The sequence below is a fragment of the Brassica oleracea genome, chromosome C5 (genome assembly GCF_000695525.1).
Source record: "Brassica oleracea var. oleracea cultivar TO1000 chromosome C5, BOL, whole genome shotgun sequence".
Taxonomy (NCBI): domain Eukaryota; kingdom Viridiplantae; phylum Streptophyta; class Magnoliopsida; order Brassicales; family Brassicaceae; genus Brassica; species Brassica oleracea.
The window spans coordinates 1614817-1630605 of record NC_027752.1 but is presented as its reverse complement, the minus strand read 5'-3'; the positions used below and the strand labels follow the sequence as shown (position 1 = coordinate 1630605).

General features: G+C 39.0%; 5 protein-coding genes across 5 annotated transcripts; 4 read left to right on the top strand and 1 right to left on the bottom strand.

Moving 5' to 3' along the window:
* Window positions 1-2289: 2289 nt before the first annotated feature.
* Window positions 2290-3987, bottom strand: LOC106344237 (receptor-like protein 12). The gene has a single exon (XM_013783648.1). It carries the CDS (start codon window positions 3985-3987, stop codon window positions 2458-2460), a length of 1530 nt encoding a protein of 509 aa, XP_013639102.1. The 3' UTR covers window positions 2290-2457.
* Window positions 3988-5577: 1590 nt separating this feature from the next.
* On the top strand, window positions 5578-6118 carry LOC106344236. Its single transcript, XM_013783647.1, has 3 exons — window positions 5578-5609; window positions 5693-5926; window positions 6015-6118. Exons 1-3 carry the CDS (start codon window positions 5578-5580, stop codon window positions 6112-6114), a joined length of 366 nt encoding a protein of 121 aa, XP_013639101.1. The 3' UTR covers window positions 6115-6118.
* Window positions 6119-6757: 639 nt separating this feature from the next.
* LOC106293314 (receptor-like protein 12) lies at window positions 6758-8925 on the top strand. The gene has a single exon (XM_013728977.1). It carries the CDS (start codon window positions 6856-6858, stop codon window positions 8767-8769), a length of 1914 nt encoding a protein of 637 aa, XP_013584431.1. The 5' UTR covers window positions 6758-6855; the 3' UTR covers window positions 8770-8925.
* Window positions 8926-9256: 331 nt separating this feature from the next.
* Window positions 9257-11134, top strand: LOC106344235 (receptor-like protein 12). The gene has a single exon (XM_013783646.1). The coding sequence runs from the start codon at window positions 9257-9259 to the stop codon at window positions 11132-11134; it is 1878 nt and encodes a 625-aa protein (XP_013639100.1).
* A 1460-nt stretch (window positions 11135-12594) lies between these two features.
* LOC106293352 (clathrin coat assembly protein AP180) lies at window positions 12595-14746 on the top strand. The gene has a single exon (XM_013729019.1). The coding sequence runs from the start codon at window positions 12680-12682 to the stop codon at window positions 14597-14599; it is 1920 nt and encodes a 639-aa protein (XP_013584473.1). The 5' UTR covers window positions 12595-12679; the 3' UTR covers window positions 14600-14746.
* The last annotated feature ends 1043 nt before the right edge of the window (window positions 14747-15789 follow it).

Sequence of the window (15789 nt, the reverse complement as noted above, 5' to 3'; positions counted from 1 at the left end):
ATCCGGATTTGGGTCCTTAAAATAAATAAAATAATAATAATAATATATATAAAATATTAAAAATAATTTAAAAATAAAAAATATATAATGTTTTTAATTATTTCTATGTATAATATTACAAAATTTACATATACTATTATAAAAATGAAAATATATTAAATAAAGTTAGTTTTTATGTATAGATATTACTATTTTTGAAATTGTTATTAATAAAACTTACGGATCCGGATATCCGGACTAAAAAATCAAGATATCCGGATCCGGATCCGGTTTTGACGGATCCAACATTTTACTATCCGGATCCGGATTCGGCCCCTCAAGATATCCGGATTTTTGGATCGGATCCGGATCGAATCTCGGATAAAAGTCTCAGGCCTAATGGTGAATGCTTGTGAAATAAAAATGGTAAAATGCTGGCAGAAAAAAAAACAATAACAAATAAATTTCAATAGTTTATCGTCACATAATATTTATACTTAAATGGCACCACATACTTGTGTAAGTATACAAATTAATGTTGACAAAGAAGAAACTTTATGAAGTGGACCATCTATGTCTACACCTAATCCCTGAATAAAATGCAAATATATACACGCTCTTAACTTCACATATGGAAGTTTGTGCATCACAACTTCTTATTTCTCATAGTCATACCCAGTCTCTCTCTCTCAAAACAAAAAGAAACATTCTCCAAGTCCTTAGAATATGAATCAGGGTCGTCTTCTTTGTCTCATTGGCTTTCTCTTCTTCCTTGTTGTTTTATCTAAAGCTTCAAGACTTCACGTTGAAAGACGACGCTTCTCCTCCGAACCCTTACCTAGCCAAGAAAGAGGGTTTCTCCCTTCTCAACACACTCGGCCGGTCGTCGGCGCCGGTGAAATCTTACCGGAGAAACGGAAGGTCAAGACGGGATCAAATCCTTTGCACAACAAGCGATGAGGAAAAGTCAGATAATTAGTCTTCCTAAACACTCTTTATCTCTATTTGTTTTCTTAACCACAGAGATATACGTCACTTATGTATGTATGTGTATACCTACTACTACTACACATATATTAATGTAGGATTTATTCAATCTTTTTAATTTTCATTTTTATCCTCAATAGATGTTTATAAGATGATAGAGCATGAATCAACCAAATATTGTTACATACAGCTAGAGTTATTTCATCGTATTTATTTTCAGTTGAAGAACAAAAGATGTAATGGCTCTTATTAGCAAAATAAATAAAATATAATGGTTTTTATCTCGTCTGATTGGGGCCAAAACCGCAATTAATTATTCGATTATCTTCTCAAGTTCCGTGTTGTGGACCAAAATGAATTGTAATTCAACATTTGACTTGGGACACCGACGTCGACACGTAGTTTCGTAGCCGTCGAGTTTCTCTCTTTCTCCGATACGGTATGAACTAAGAGATCACCAGAAAATTTGAAAGCTGCTGGTGAAGGGCTTCGACATAGTATGTTCACTTCTCTTCTTTGTTTACCTGGAAATCAATCTTTTTGAACTAGGATTCATGGACAGTAGAGTCCTTGGTTTATTTAATCGTCAGGGGACACCCACACAAATTCTCTAAATCGATAAATAGTTAACTCAGAGCATGTTATTGGTTATGTTATCTTAGAGGACGCATTTTGTCTCAATTTTGGTTGTTTGATAGAGGCAGGGGGAATCGAAGCATTGGTGTGTTCTGTTTATACTTCCTTACTTTTGCGGCCAACTGAACACTATGCATATGCACCTTACACCCATGATCATGTAAAAATGTTTCTCAAGTTTGTCTACTATACACTGTTAGTACTGCTGGGTTAGTATTTCATATAAGATTCCACATCTTACTTTAGATAACCTGTTTTGTTTGATATAAGAAGTTCCCAAAGGCTTAGGATTCATGGGTTTGTTAACGAGTATATTCGGGGGGATCTGTTATTGACTGTGATGAGGAAGTCATCTTAAGCATTTCACTTTCAGTAAAACATTACATCAGGCAATTCTGGCAGTTTTGGTTATAGTTTTTAGTATTTTTCTGTGCAGGTAATGTCTAGGATGTGTTAGTTTATAGTTATAGCATGGTTTTCCAGAGAACAAAGCTTCCGTGTTTGAGGTGGATACAAAAGCAAATATTGTCACCATGCATGAATAAAACAAGATGAGATTGGTTTGCAATTGTATACAGGAGTTTTTGATTCGTCATTAAGTTCAAAAAAGAACTCTGAACAAGTCCATTTGCTACTTCTTTGATTAATGAATAATGATCATTATCTTGATTATTTAAAGTAACCACAAACTTAGAAAGAGTATGCACTCAAAAGTAGCTACAAACTTATTGAAAGTGGAATAGAGAAAAAGAGAACAAAATGAAAAACTAGGAGTAACGAGAATAGCAAGGGGGTTACAAGCATTGAGGGTATGCATTGCTTTGGAAGCGTGAGATGATTGCGTCTGCGTTCTTGCTAGCAACTCTTTCGAAGAGGAAAGCCACATAGATCGACATTCCCTTCAAATGAATACTCATTTTGCTTTTGAAACTGTGTACCCTGTGGTATTTGGCCAGTGAGTTTGTTGTGTGACATGTTAATATACGACAAGAAGGAGAGCTTCCCTAACTCTTGTGGAATTGTCCCAGAAATTTGGTTTCTAGATATATCCAGTGACTCAAGCTCCGTGAGGTTAGCTAGAGACGATGGAATATGACCGGTGAAACCATTGTTGGATAAGTTGAGGGCAAGGAGCGACTTCAAAAGACCTATGGATTCTGGAATTTGTCCTACAAATCTGTTTCCAGAGAAATCAACAAGAGAGCCGATGTGTTTCACTCTTGGTGTAATGGCTGCACTCAAGTTCACAAAGTAGTTTGGTGGAAGACTGCCGTCAAACATGTTACCCGCTATGTTAATCATCATCAGTTTTGAAAATGGTCGAGGATGCTGAGGAGAAGATATAGGACCGTAGAATCTGTTTGATCGTAGGACAAGCACTTCGAGATTAGGCAGAGACTCTAACCAGAAAGGAAACGTGTCACTTATTTGATTACTCTCCACATCTACATACTCTAGGCGTTTGCAGTGTTCAAGAGACCTTGGAAGCTTCCCACTTATTTGATTGTTGCCGACGTCAAGCAGCTCTAGTGAGCTGTTGGAGAATGTGTCGGGAAGGTTTGTAAGGTTGTTGCGACGGAGATTCATCAATGTGATAGATTCACTCAAGCATCTTGGAACCGAACCGCTGAAACTGTTGTTCGATAGTTCAAGAACTAACAGCTTCCTTAAATCGCATAACGATAAAGGCATCTCTCCTGTGAAGTTGTTGTTTGATGCGTCCAGGTACTTCACGGTTGGTGGAATGTTTGGAAAAGATCCTTGAAAGGCGTTTGACCTCAGAAACAAGTAGACTAGTACTGAGGAGTTATGGAGGGGAGAGCCTTGGAAACCATCAAATGAGTTGTGAGAGAGATTAGTCGCGGTCAAGGAAGGAAGCCTCCATAACCATTCGGGAACTTTTCCTTGGAGACTATTGTTAGAAATGTCTAGAAATTGAAGCTTGGTTAAGTTGCTGAATGAGGAAGGAAGCTCTCCAGTGAAGCGGTTTTGGTGAAGATCCAAGAACTCTAAGTTGGTGAGTCGCCCAAACTCTGCCGGTAATGAAGAGGAAATGTTGTTGTGTGAGAGGTCCAGATGTCTGAGCTGGTGTAATCTGAAGAGGCTACTGTTAGCGTCGAGAGTGCCGGTGAGACATGCACCACGAAGCTTTAGCTCCGTGACACCACCAGTGTCTTTATCAAACAAAACCCCATCAAAGGAGATGGCGTCACGGGTCCAAGAGTTTGTCACTGATTTGTTGCATGACAGAGTAAACTCGTTTTTGAAAGCTAGAAGGCTCTCGACTTCGTCAAAACGACGAGAAGGTAAAGAAACAAGAGTAGTAACCAAGAAGCTCAAAGCAAAGAAACAAGAGATGGAGCTAAAACGCACATGCAATGTCATGACTGGAAAAAATGTGCAAAGTAGAGAAGAGATGAAGATAAAATGCCTTTGTATATATGAATGGGCTTTGATGCCATGTAATTTATAGCCATGGTTTAGGATCTTTTGATACAGCTTGACTTGGAACTTGTGTCAGTCTTCTGTAATGTATCAACCACACTTTTATTCCACGTAGACCGGGGACCCTATTATACTGGTAAAGTATTCTTCTCCTTTTTTGGGTTTAGTTTGACAAGTCTTTTCTTTTTTGGATTTAATTGGAAAATTCTTGTTTCTCAAATCATAAAATTCAATTGTTTAGAAAATTATTTTCTTTGTTGATCAAAAAAAAAAAAAAAGAAGTAAAAATATAATTATTACGTCCAGTTGCATACTTGCATATATGACTGAACATGGAGAAGCTCACGGCATACATCTACATGAAGACAATGTGCTAGGGTCCGTGGTTGAAGTAGAGCTCATTTTCTTGGAAAATTTGTAGTAGAACTGAGAAAAGTGAGCTCACAATTATCTATTGGCTATAATAGTTTCCTACTTTTTTATAAGTTTTAAATTTATTTTCAATGCTCCTCTTGGCGTCGGATTCATGTCTGGTGCCGTGCCACAGTAGTAAAAAAAAAAAACCTTCGCTTATGGCAGCAGAAAAAAAAAAAATCAAGGCATAATCTACTACTATCATAGGCATAATGTAACCATAAGAACTTGAGTTTATACGATGAAAGCACTATAATACGTGATTAATATTTTTAATAAATATAAAAAATCGTGTTGTATAATTACTATTTTGTTTATTTACTTATATGTTTTTTCTATTATAATATGCATTATTATTTTTTATAGTAGAAATTTTTATAGTTCGTTTATGGCAACTATAAATGCTAGCACTGCTCACATGTCGTATATGCAAGCACTATTTCTGTCTGGACTGCGACATATACATCACGAGAGCTTACACAACTGTCCTGGCTGCGAGAGCATTCACCGTACCAAATATGTTTCCTTGATGGAAGAAGAGAATGTATTCACACACTAATTATCTTTGTGGAATAAAGGTTACAGATAGTTAGTTACAGTTTTTGAAATCAAGCTATATAACTTTACCATTTACCATTATTTATTATAGGTTTCTTGCAGTAACATGAGAAATTGAGAATACTGTATGTATTAAAGATATCGAGATACAATTGATCCATAACAAAGTATTCGGAGCTACGTAGTTTAAGCATGCAGTTACAAAAACAAAATATGTTAAATTTGCAAAAATAAAATTTACTATTATTGCAAATATAAAATATTTTCACCTATAAAATCTCTTTTTTGTTATAAAAACTTTGAAAGAGCAAAAAGGAGTTGAATCTTATTAAATTGCTAAATATTACAATAGTTTTTCTCTGAGAAGTCTTTAACCCTTAGTTACCATGAAGACAAAGCATTCTCCAGGGAAAGATCCGATCATCGGCTTCTGCAAGCAGGGCCGGGCCTGAAAATTTTCGGTCCACAAGCAAAAAACTTTTTTGGCCCTTCATAATTAAAAAAACAAAGAAAGTGGTTACAATTGCAGTTTAAAGAATAGAACTCAAAACCTCGACTATGCATCCTGAGGTCCTTACCAATAGAGCTATGTAAAGTTTTCGTTGTAATTGACCCCCTAAATATATAAATCTTGTTTGGCTCCAAAGCACCTGCTTTATCTGCGTCTATTCAGGCACGGCCCTGTCTGCAAGGCAACTTCAGCGCCTCAAGAAACAGCACTCTTCTTCCTCGAAGGATTCACCTGGGATCTCGATAACGCCGTCTCTGGTTTCCTCCAAGGTCAGCTTCCTCCTGTCAAAAAAGAGCCGTTGCAGCGATCTCGATCACGATCTCCCTCGAGGCGGATAGACTCATCTGGCTTGAGATCAAAGCATTATAAGATGGACGCAGATGAAACCTTCAAAACGTTGATCTCTTACACAATAAAATATTTAAAGGTTTGGCCAAATATCGATGTTTAATCATCTAATTAACATTGTCATTTTTTGGTACAGTTTGGATGATGATAGAGAGCCTACTGGACTTGCCAAAGAAGCAACTCATGATGAAATATCACATGGAGAAGATTTGGCCTCTATGCCTGATCCTATCTGAAAAATAGGAAAACTATATGTTTACAAGTTTCAGCTATAACTTGTGACTACTTAGACCAGTTTTCAAAAAAATCACTAGACATTAAGCACTTCTAGAACATTAACGTCGTTATGGAAAATCGTTCCGCTGAACAGAAGCTATATGTCGAGAGCTTTTCTTACTGAAGCCCACACTGAAGCCCATCTTATGATCCATTAAGAAGCATATGTAACTATGTAACTAGGGTTTTATAAACCACTATATATGTCGTTAGAATACTTGCTAGTATGTAACCTTTGGCTGCCTTTCAAGCAGCCTCTCTTTTATCTTTATGAATCAATCCAAAACCTTCTTATCTTGGTGACAATCTAAGCTTTCCTCTATTTAGTTTGTTGCATTCAATAAAGCTCTCATGAGCTATTTCAATATCTCTTTTCTATCTTAATAAAGCTCATTTGAGCAAAGTCTAGTATTGTTTCAGTTTGTCCACAGAGAGCTTTTCTGTTCTTTTCTTTTTTTAATGCAAGTGGACGTAATATTCACGCCTTCATGGAAAATGAGAAATTAGACCATTCAATATGGTGATAACTTTAGTGGGTCCAGATGATATCTGTTGAATAAATAATTGTGGCAGATACAATGTGGGAAGACTCGCAATTTCCAAGTCAACCTGGAGAATTGGCTCTTGCTAGCCTATAAAAATATTAGGAAGCATCATCACTCATATCAAGTCATTCTTCTTCAATCTCTTCCTATTTTCCGATGATGACACTACGTTTGCATGTTTTCTCCATCAGTTGTCATTTCTTCTTTTGTTTCTTTGCTTTAAGCTTCTTGGTTACTACTATTGTTTCTCAACCTTACCGTCGTCCCGACCAAATTGAGACCCTCCTGGCTTTCAAGAATGAGTTTGGCAGGTGCAATAATTCGGTGGCCAGGTCTTGGATCAGAGACGCTATCGCTTTTGATGGGGTTGTGTTTGATAGCGAGACCGGTGTTGTGACTAAACTAGACCTACGTGGTGGATGTCTCAAAGACACTCTCGGAGGTAATAGCAGCCTCTTCAAATTCCACCACCTCAGGTATCTCGATCTCTCTTACAACAACATTAACTCGTCCTCATTCCTCGCCGAACTTGGCAGGCTCACCAACTTAGATTCCTTGGATCTTTCTAATAATGACTTGGTCGGGAAAGTTCCATCCTCTATCAGTAACCTAAGCCGCCTAACCTACCTAGACCTTTCATCTAACAATCTCAACAGTAGTATTCCTCTTTTATACAATCTTACCAAGCTTTCTTCTTTAGACCTTTCTAATAATAGACTCAAAGGGAAAGTGCCCGAGTGGTTATGTAACCTACCTTCTTTGACCGCGTTGAGTCTCTCTCACAACTCCCTTGATAGTTTCCAAGGTTCTCAAAAAGAAGTGTTCCTTAATTCATCACTTGTCTACTTATATCTAACTTCAAACGCCTTTCACGGACCATTTCCTACAATTCCAGAAACCATGAGGTACATGGTTGCATCAAATAATGATTTCACAGGAGAGATACCTCTTTCATTGTGCAATCCAAAGAACCTGTCCGTCCTCGATTTTTCAAACAACAATTTCAGTGGTTCAGTTCCGAATTGTTTGAGTGAATCACTCACCGTGTTGAATCTTCGTGACAACAAGCTTAGAAGACTTCCGGATATGTTCTACAGAAGCGACTCGTTAAAGACACTTGATGTTGGCCACAATCAAATCACTGGGAAGCTTCCAAGGTCTCTTGTGAGTTGCACAAGCCTAGAGATTCTAAACGTGGAGAGCAATAGAATCACAGACACTTTCCCGTTCTGGTTGAAATCTCTACCGAACCTGCAAGTCGTTATCTTACGATCAAACGGATTATATGGTCCCATAACTTATCCTCCAAGCAGTCTATCATTTCCTAAGCTGCGTATAATTGATATATCGCGTAACAATTTTACCGGAAGTCTGCCACCAAATTACTTTCTGAACTGGAATGCATCCTTGGTCAACGTCCCTGAAGATCATCAACGGCGACCACAGTACATGGGAGATTCTTACTCGCTTGGGTTCCAACCTTCTTTGTATGTGACTAACAAAGGACTACACCTAAAGTTGGAAAAAATCTTAAGGATTTTCGGAGCCATTGATTTCTCTGGAAACAGACTTGAAGGACAGATCCCTGAATCAATAGGTCTCTTGAAATCGCTTATCGCGTTGGACTTGTCAAACAACAGATTCGTGGGTTATATTCCATCATCTTTAGGGAAGCTCACCAACCTTGAATCACTGGATCTATCTCGGAACCAACTCTCTGGGAGAATTCCCCAAGAGCTAGTAACCCTCACTTTCCTGGCGTACGTTAACCTATCTCAGAACAAACTCACCGGCCCAATACCACAGAGTACACAGATTGTCGGGCAGAATGGTTCTTCATTTGAAGGGAATGTAGATCTTTGTGGTCTTCCGCTAGAAAAAAGATGCTTTCAGGAAAATGTGCAACCAAAAACACAAATACAACAGTCAAAGTCGCCGAAGCAAGAACAAGTGTTAAACTGGAAAGCAGCAGCAATAGGTTATGGCCCTGGAGTATTGTTCGGAATAGCAATCGGACAAGTTATTGCTACATATAAACCTGTGCTATTCTTCAAATTGTTCCGTCATTGAGAAGAAACATGTTTCTTTGGTTTGTTCAATTATATATTTATATGTAAAAGTATCCCTCGTTAGCATTTACTCCCTTAATTTATACTATATAAACGCAGATGTATTCCTGGTCCCTGTGTAAGGATCTCATGCTGTTCATATATAAACACAGACATATTCATATATGAATCTCTACGAAAAAAAAAGAAGTTAATTAATTAATTTGTACTTTTTCAAACAATTGAATTTTAATATTCGAGAAACATGACTTTTCCACTTAAACCGAAGACGACTTTTCCAGTATAATAGGGGACCCGGTCTACGTGGAATAAAAATGTGGTTGATACATAACGGAAGACTTTACACAAGTTCCAAGTCAAGCTGTATCAAAAGATCCTAACCATGGCTATAAATTAAATTACATGGCAGCAAAGCCCATTCATAGATACAGAGGCATTTTATCCTCATCTCTCTAGTTTGCACATCTTCTTCTTTTTTTTTTCCCACTATGACATTGCATGTGCCTCTTAGCTCCATCTCTTGTTTATTTGCTTTAAGCTTCTTGGTTACTACTCTTGTTTCTCTGCCTTATCGTCGCCTTGACCAAGTGGAGAGCCTTCTTGCTTTCAAAAACGAGTTTACTCTGTCATGCAACAACTCAGTGACAAACTCTTGGACCCTTGACGCTATCTCCTTTGATGGGGTTTTGTTTGATGAAGATACCGGTGGGGTCACGGAGCTAAAACTTCGTGGTGCATGTCTCAGCGGAACTCTCGATGCTAATAGTAGCCTCTTCAGATTACAGGAGATCAAGTATCTCGATCTCTCTTACAACGACTTTTCCTCTTCGTTACCCGCAGAGTTTGGGCGACTCACGGACTTAGAGTACTTGGATCTTCACCAAAACCGCTTCACTGGAGAGCTTCCTTCCTCAATCAGCAGCAACACCACTGTTTTAACCAAGCTTTATTTTCTAGACCTTTCAAACAATAGTCTCCAAGGGAAAGTGCCCGAATGGTTATGGAATCTTCCTTCTTTGACCGCTCTTAGTCTCTCTCACAACTCCCTTGATAGTTTCGAAGGTTCTCCAGAATTTCTCCATAGCTCTTCAGTACTAGTCTACTTGTTTTTGAATTCAAACGCCTTTCGAGGATATTTTCCAAACATTCCACCAACCGTGAAGTACATACTTGCATCAGACAACAATTTCACAGGAGAGATGCCTCTTTCTTTGTGCAATTCAAGGAACCTATTATTCCTTGATCTGTCGAACAACAGGTTAAGTGGTTCGGTTCCAAGATGCTTGAGTGGATCACTAGCATTGTTGAATCTCCATCACAACAACCTTAGCAACCTCCCCGACACATTCTCCAACAGTTCGCTGAAGATGCTCGACGTCAGCCACAACCAAATAAGTGGAAAATTTCCAAGGTCTCTTGTAAATTGCAAAAGCCTAGAGTTTGTAAATGTGGAGAGCAATTGCTTTAGTGACACGTTTCCTTTCTGGTTGGAGTCTTTGCCGAATCTGCAAGTACTTATCCTACGAGCAAACAGATTCTACGGTCCTATATCTTCTCCTCACTACCCCTTGACGTTTTCGAAACTGATGATAGTTGACATATCTCGTAACATGTTTGACGGGAGCCTCCCACCAAATTACTTTATGAATTGGAGTGCAGCCATCAGCCTTGCATATGATCGACCGAGATTGAAATTCATCGGCGATTCTTACTCACTTGGGTTTCATCCTTCCTTGTCAATAAACAACAAAGGAATAAACATGATGCTTGATAGGATCGTAAACGTTTTTGCAATCGTTGATTTCTCTGGAAACAAATTTGAAGGAGAGATTCCAGAATCGATTGGTCTTTTGAAGTGGCTGATTATCCTCGACCTATCCAACAATGGTTTCACCGGTCATATTCCATCCTCTCTAGCTAACCTCACGGACCTTGAGTCACTGGATATCTCTAGTAACCAAATTTCTGGGACAATTCCACAAGAGTTAGGGAAGCTCTCCTTCTTGTCGTATATTAACATGTCACACAACAAACTCACTGGCCAAATACCACAGGGTACACAGTTTCAAAAGCAAAATGAGTCTTCATTTGAAGGGAATGTCGATCTATGTGGCTTTTTTCTTCGAAAGAGTTGCTTGAAAAATGTATCAGCAACAACACATACACAACATCAAAATGAATCTGCATTTAAAGGGAATGTCGATCTATGTGGCTTCAAGGAAAATGCATCAGCAACAACACAAGCATCTCATGCTTCCAAAACTATGCATACCCTCAATTCTAGTAACCCCATGCTTCTATTCTCCATCCTCATAGTCTTTCATTTTGTTCTCCTTTTCTCTATTCCACTTTCAACAAGTTTGTAGCAGCAACTTTTGAGTGCAGACTCTTTGTAAGGGTTTGTTTATTTTAATAAAGCTAATGACCATTATTCAATAATCAAACAAGTATCAAGAAGAATGACTAGTTCAGAGTTCTATTTTTGAACTTACTGACTAATCAAACTCCTGTATACATTTGCAGACTGAAACCTTATCTATACAAAGCTTAATCACTCAAACACAACATCTTTATATCAACACTGCAACTTTTTATAGTCTTACAGCACAATCTGATCTCTTACCTATTAAGATCTCATTCCATCTTACAGACATAGACAGTAGCTTTCTCTATTCAAGATTGGTTTCTCATCTCAATATGCCCTCTTCTTCAACATGTTTGCCGCCTGAAATTTTTAGTCCAACCGGATTAGTATTCACAATCATAAATACCATTATGACCCAAGCATCTTCTCTTTTTAACATTACCCAAGTTTTTAATGGCTCTACTTGTTCCTTCACTGATTATAGTTTCGGCTGAAAAATATCTTTTCCCTTCCTTCTTATGTCATCGTTCAAGATCAGTTAAGCGAGTTGCAAATGCGAAGATCTAAGCCAAAGTCTGCCAATAATTGAGGAACACTCATGTAAGAAGCCTGAATTAAATCCATCAATACTTAGTCTCCTGTTCCAAAGCTCTAGATCAATTACACAGTACCATATAAAAACATAACAAATATGCTTCGTCCTGTTGCAGGTATATATATTTAGTTTTTCAGTTGGAGCTGGTCCTGTAAGTGGTCTCATCATCCCTGAGCTAAGCAGCAACAAAACGCGTGGAAAAATCACCGTGGAGAGGAAGGGTAGATCACTCGAAGAGAATATTGAACTGGCTTTAAACACTAGAGACGAAGTGACTTAAAAATGGAAGAAGGGAAAGAAAGAGATCAGAATTGGAAAATCTATTTTCATCAAATGTTGTAAAACTCGTGAAGTCAATATTGTTTCATGATTCGTCTCACAAGCTTAAGAAAACCTACTCACATGATATATCTAATGGTTTGCACGTCTATAAGAAACAATAAAGATATATGATCACATTATAAATATTCTTGTCGCCTAAGATATTGAATTTAAAGATGCTAGCCACTCCTTTGGTTTGTTTATAAAAAGATAACATAACACAGCTTGGCATTGGATTTAACCTATAAGGAGCTTGTAGGAATTAAACTCATCTTGATTGTGATATAATAATAGCTTTACACGAATCGCTTGACAAAAAAACTTGTAAAACATACATCTACAAAGTTTGAAGCGTGCTATGCAAGCTTCTAAGTTCTACCAACAACATTGTTAATTCTACGCGCCAATAGCGCGCGTGTGTGAATGATAGAAGTCTCTGTTTTCTAGTCAACCCATATCGTTGTCATGTCTTAAAAGGATCTCTCGAGTCTCCAGCCATTTAATTCTGTCTTCCACTCTTTTATATTTAGAAGACGCAACAAAAAAATTGCCAACTCTTTCCCCTTAGAGAGAGAAACAAACAAACAAAAAAAATCTAGAGGGAGAATAAGAAACGCGACGTCCACAACAATGCCGAGCAAGCTGAAAAAAGCGATTGGAGCGGTCAAAGACCACACGAGCATCAGCCTCGCCAAAGTCGCCACCGGAGCCAACGGAGGCGGCGATCTCACCACCCTCGAGGTAGCCATCCTCAAAACCACGAGCCACGACGAGGACGTCCCGATCTACGACCGCCTCGTCTCAGACATCCTCGCAATCATCTCCTCGAAGAAATCGCACGCCGCCGCTTGCGCCGCCGCCATCGGACGCCGCATCGGACGAACAAAGAACTGGATCGTCGCGCTCAAATCCTTAGTCCTCGTCCTCAGGATCTTCCAAGACGGAGCCCCTTACTTCCCTCGCGAAGTCCTCCACGCCATGAAACGCGGCGCGAAAATATTAAACCTCTCAACCTTCCGCGACGATTCGAACTCGTGCCCTTGGGATTACACAGCCTTCGTCCGCACCTTCGCGCTATACCTCGACGAGCGGCTCGACTGCTTCCTAACCGGGAAATTACAAAGACGTTACACTAACCGGGACCAAACCGGACGAATAACCACCTCCAAATCCCGGTTTAGTCCTAAATTAAATGAACCGGCGGTTAGAGACATGAAACCGGTTATGCTCCTCGACAAGATCACGCACTGGCAGAGGTTGCTAGACAGAGCCATCGCGACGCGGCCGACGGGAGACGCGAAAGCCAACAAGCTCGTGAAGATGTCTCTCTACGCCGTCGCGCAGGAGAGCTTCGACCTCTACAGAGACATCTCCGACGGGTTAGCTCTTCTCCTCGACAGCTTCTTCCATCTCCAGTACCAGTCTTGCATGCACGCGTTTCAAGCGTGCCTTCGAGCTTCGAAGCAGTTCGACGAGCTCAACGGATTCTACGATCTCTGCAAATCCATCGGCGTGGGGCGCACGTCTGAGTACCCTAGCGTTCAGAAGATCTCGTTAGAGCTTCTCGAGACGTTGCGGGAGTTTTTGAAAGATCAGTCGTCGTTTCCGCCGCCGCCGAATAGTCTTCTTCCTCCTCCGCAGCCTCAGGTGACGGTTTCAAGCTCGCCTGAGGCTTCGGAGAGGTACTGGGACTGTGGGGGGTCGTTTCGGAGTACTTCTTTGGAGGATTTGATGAGCAGGACTGATGCGGGGACTAGTAGTCCTCCGATGTCGTGTCAGTCAGAGCCTTACGGAGGAGGGAGAGATGATCTTAACGGGAATAACTTCGATACGGTTTCGACTAAGTCTCTTCCTAACAATCCATCTGTTTCTGCCAAAGAGAAGAAGAAGGAAGAAGATGCAAAGGTGGACGAGGCTTTTGATCCTTGGGAGGCGTTGATGTTGCGAGATGATCCGAGGAAGAACGTAGAAACGATTACAACCTCTGAGGATCAGAGAGATTCAGGGAACTGGTTGCTTGCGCTGGAAGAAACAGCTACGCAAGTACATGATACTAACCCTATGGCGATAGTACCATCAGGGAACTGGTTGCTTGCGCTAGAAGAAACAGCTACGCAAGTGCAAGATACTAACTCGATGGCGATAGTACCGTTCGGATTAGATAATCCGATGCCTGCGTTGCAAGCCACTACAGACCAATACAATCCATTCTTGGAGGATACAGCTACTGCGCCGTTAGCTGCGGAGTCAGACTTTCAGCCTTTAGCTGGAGAACTGATGACCACGTTCAATGCCTTGGCTGTGACGGAGTTTCAGCCGGAACCGACGTTTCAGGTGAACTTTCCTGAAGATTTTGAGCCGTCGTCTACGCCAACGTTCAAGGCCATAGGGAATTTGCCGGAGAAGTGTGACCCATTTGCAACATTTGAGAGTTTTGGGTTCGGAGAGACTGTTTCGGAAAATGGAGGGGTAAATCAGCAATCTGTGTTGCAAGAACAGCAGTTATGGTTGCAGAATCAAAACAAGATCATGGCTAAGCACTTGATATGATCTTAATTTGGCTAGACAGAGATTGAGATGCTTCTTTTGATAATTTTCTTTTGTTAAATTGTAAGCTGAACTGTAACTATTTTTTTCATAACTAGGAGAAGAGTGAAATACAACAATTGTTTGATTTTTCTGCTCAACACACTAGGATACTATCTTTACACTTTCCTTCTGAAAAGATGTATAAACAAGATAGTATGTCCCTTATACATTCACATACACAAGTAACACTTCAGATATTCAAATTAAAGTTTTTTTTTTTTGCTAAAATATTCAAATTCAAGTTTCACCGGCTGAATGCATATATCAACATATCTGGTATGGTTGTAACTGTTCATTTTATCTAATGGTAATGGAATTGAACCATGTTGAGTTGGGCTATACGGGTTCCGCCATTCAAAATTTAAAGCCCCTCATATAATCCCTTATTAGACTTTGACCCGGACATTCGTACGGATATATTTATATTTTATAAATATATAAATTTTATATTATCATAAATATTTTAAATATATGATTTATATTTTAGTGTTATATATTGGACAACTTTATAATTTTATTGTTTAGGTTTTTTATTCAGCATTATTAATATATAATAAAAAGTTAATAATTAATTATCGTCCCTTATACATTCACATACACAAGTAACACTTCAGATATTCAAATTCAAGTTTCACCGGCTGAATGCATGTATCAACATATCTGGTATGGTTGTAACTGTTCATTTTATCTAATGGTAATCGAATTGAACCATGCCCTTTTATGTAGTGTGTTGAGTTGGGCTATACGGGTTCCGCCATTCAAAATTTAAAGCTATGATATAATCTCTTATATATCAAAGCGTAAGACGCATGGCGATCAGAAACTGCCATGTAGAAAAATTTTAGAAAACAAAAAAACAATTGCCACTTAGAAAAGTTTCTGAAAACAATAAAAAGTTGATTTAAAAAAAAAACAATCGATGGATTTTTTTCCATCTCCTATTTTCCTGCAATTTTAACTAACCTAATCCTTATTTTTCTCAATTATCCCACGTTTCATTATCAAACTTTTTTTTCTCTCTCTTTTTGTCGAGTTTTTTTCTCTCTCTTTATAATCTACATTCTTCTCAATATTTTCAGATTTTCAAATATCGTGACTATGGAATTTTTTTAATGATCAATGTAGTAAAGAACTTTTCTATCTTTTGTTTA

Bases quoted from the DNA above. Each gene is read 5' to 3' on its own strand.
- LOC106344237 (XM_013783648.1), bottom strand. From the start codon at position 3,987: ATGACATTGCATGTGCGTTTTAGCTCCATCTCTTGTTTCTTTGCTTTG.
- LOC106344236 (XM_013783647.1), top strand. From the start codon at position 5,578: ATGCATCCTGAGGTCCTTACCAATAGAGCTAT. The intron at 5,610-5,692 runs GTAAAGTTTTCG...GCGTCTATTCAG, and splicing joins GTCCTTACCAATAGAGCTAT to GCACGGCCCTGTCTGCAAGG. The intron at 5,927-6,014 runs GTTGATCTCTTA...TTTTTGGTACAG, and splicing joins GCAGATGAAACCTTCAAAAC to TTTGGATGATGATAGAGAGC.
- LOC106293314 (XM_013728977.1), top strand. From the start codon at position 6,856: ATGATGACACTACGTTTGCATGTTTTCTCCATCAGTTGTCATTTCTTC.
- LOC106344235 (XM_013783646.1), top strand. From the start codon at position 9,257: ATGACATTGCATGTGCCTCTTAGCTCCATCTCTTGTTTATTTGCTTTA.
- LOC106293352 (XM_013729019.1), top strand. From the start codon at position 12,680: ATGCCGAGCAAGCTGAAAAAAGCGATTGGAGCGGTCAAAGACCACACG.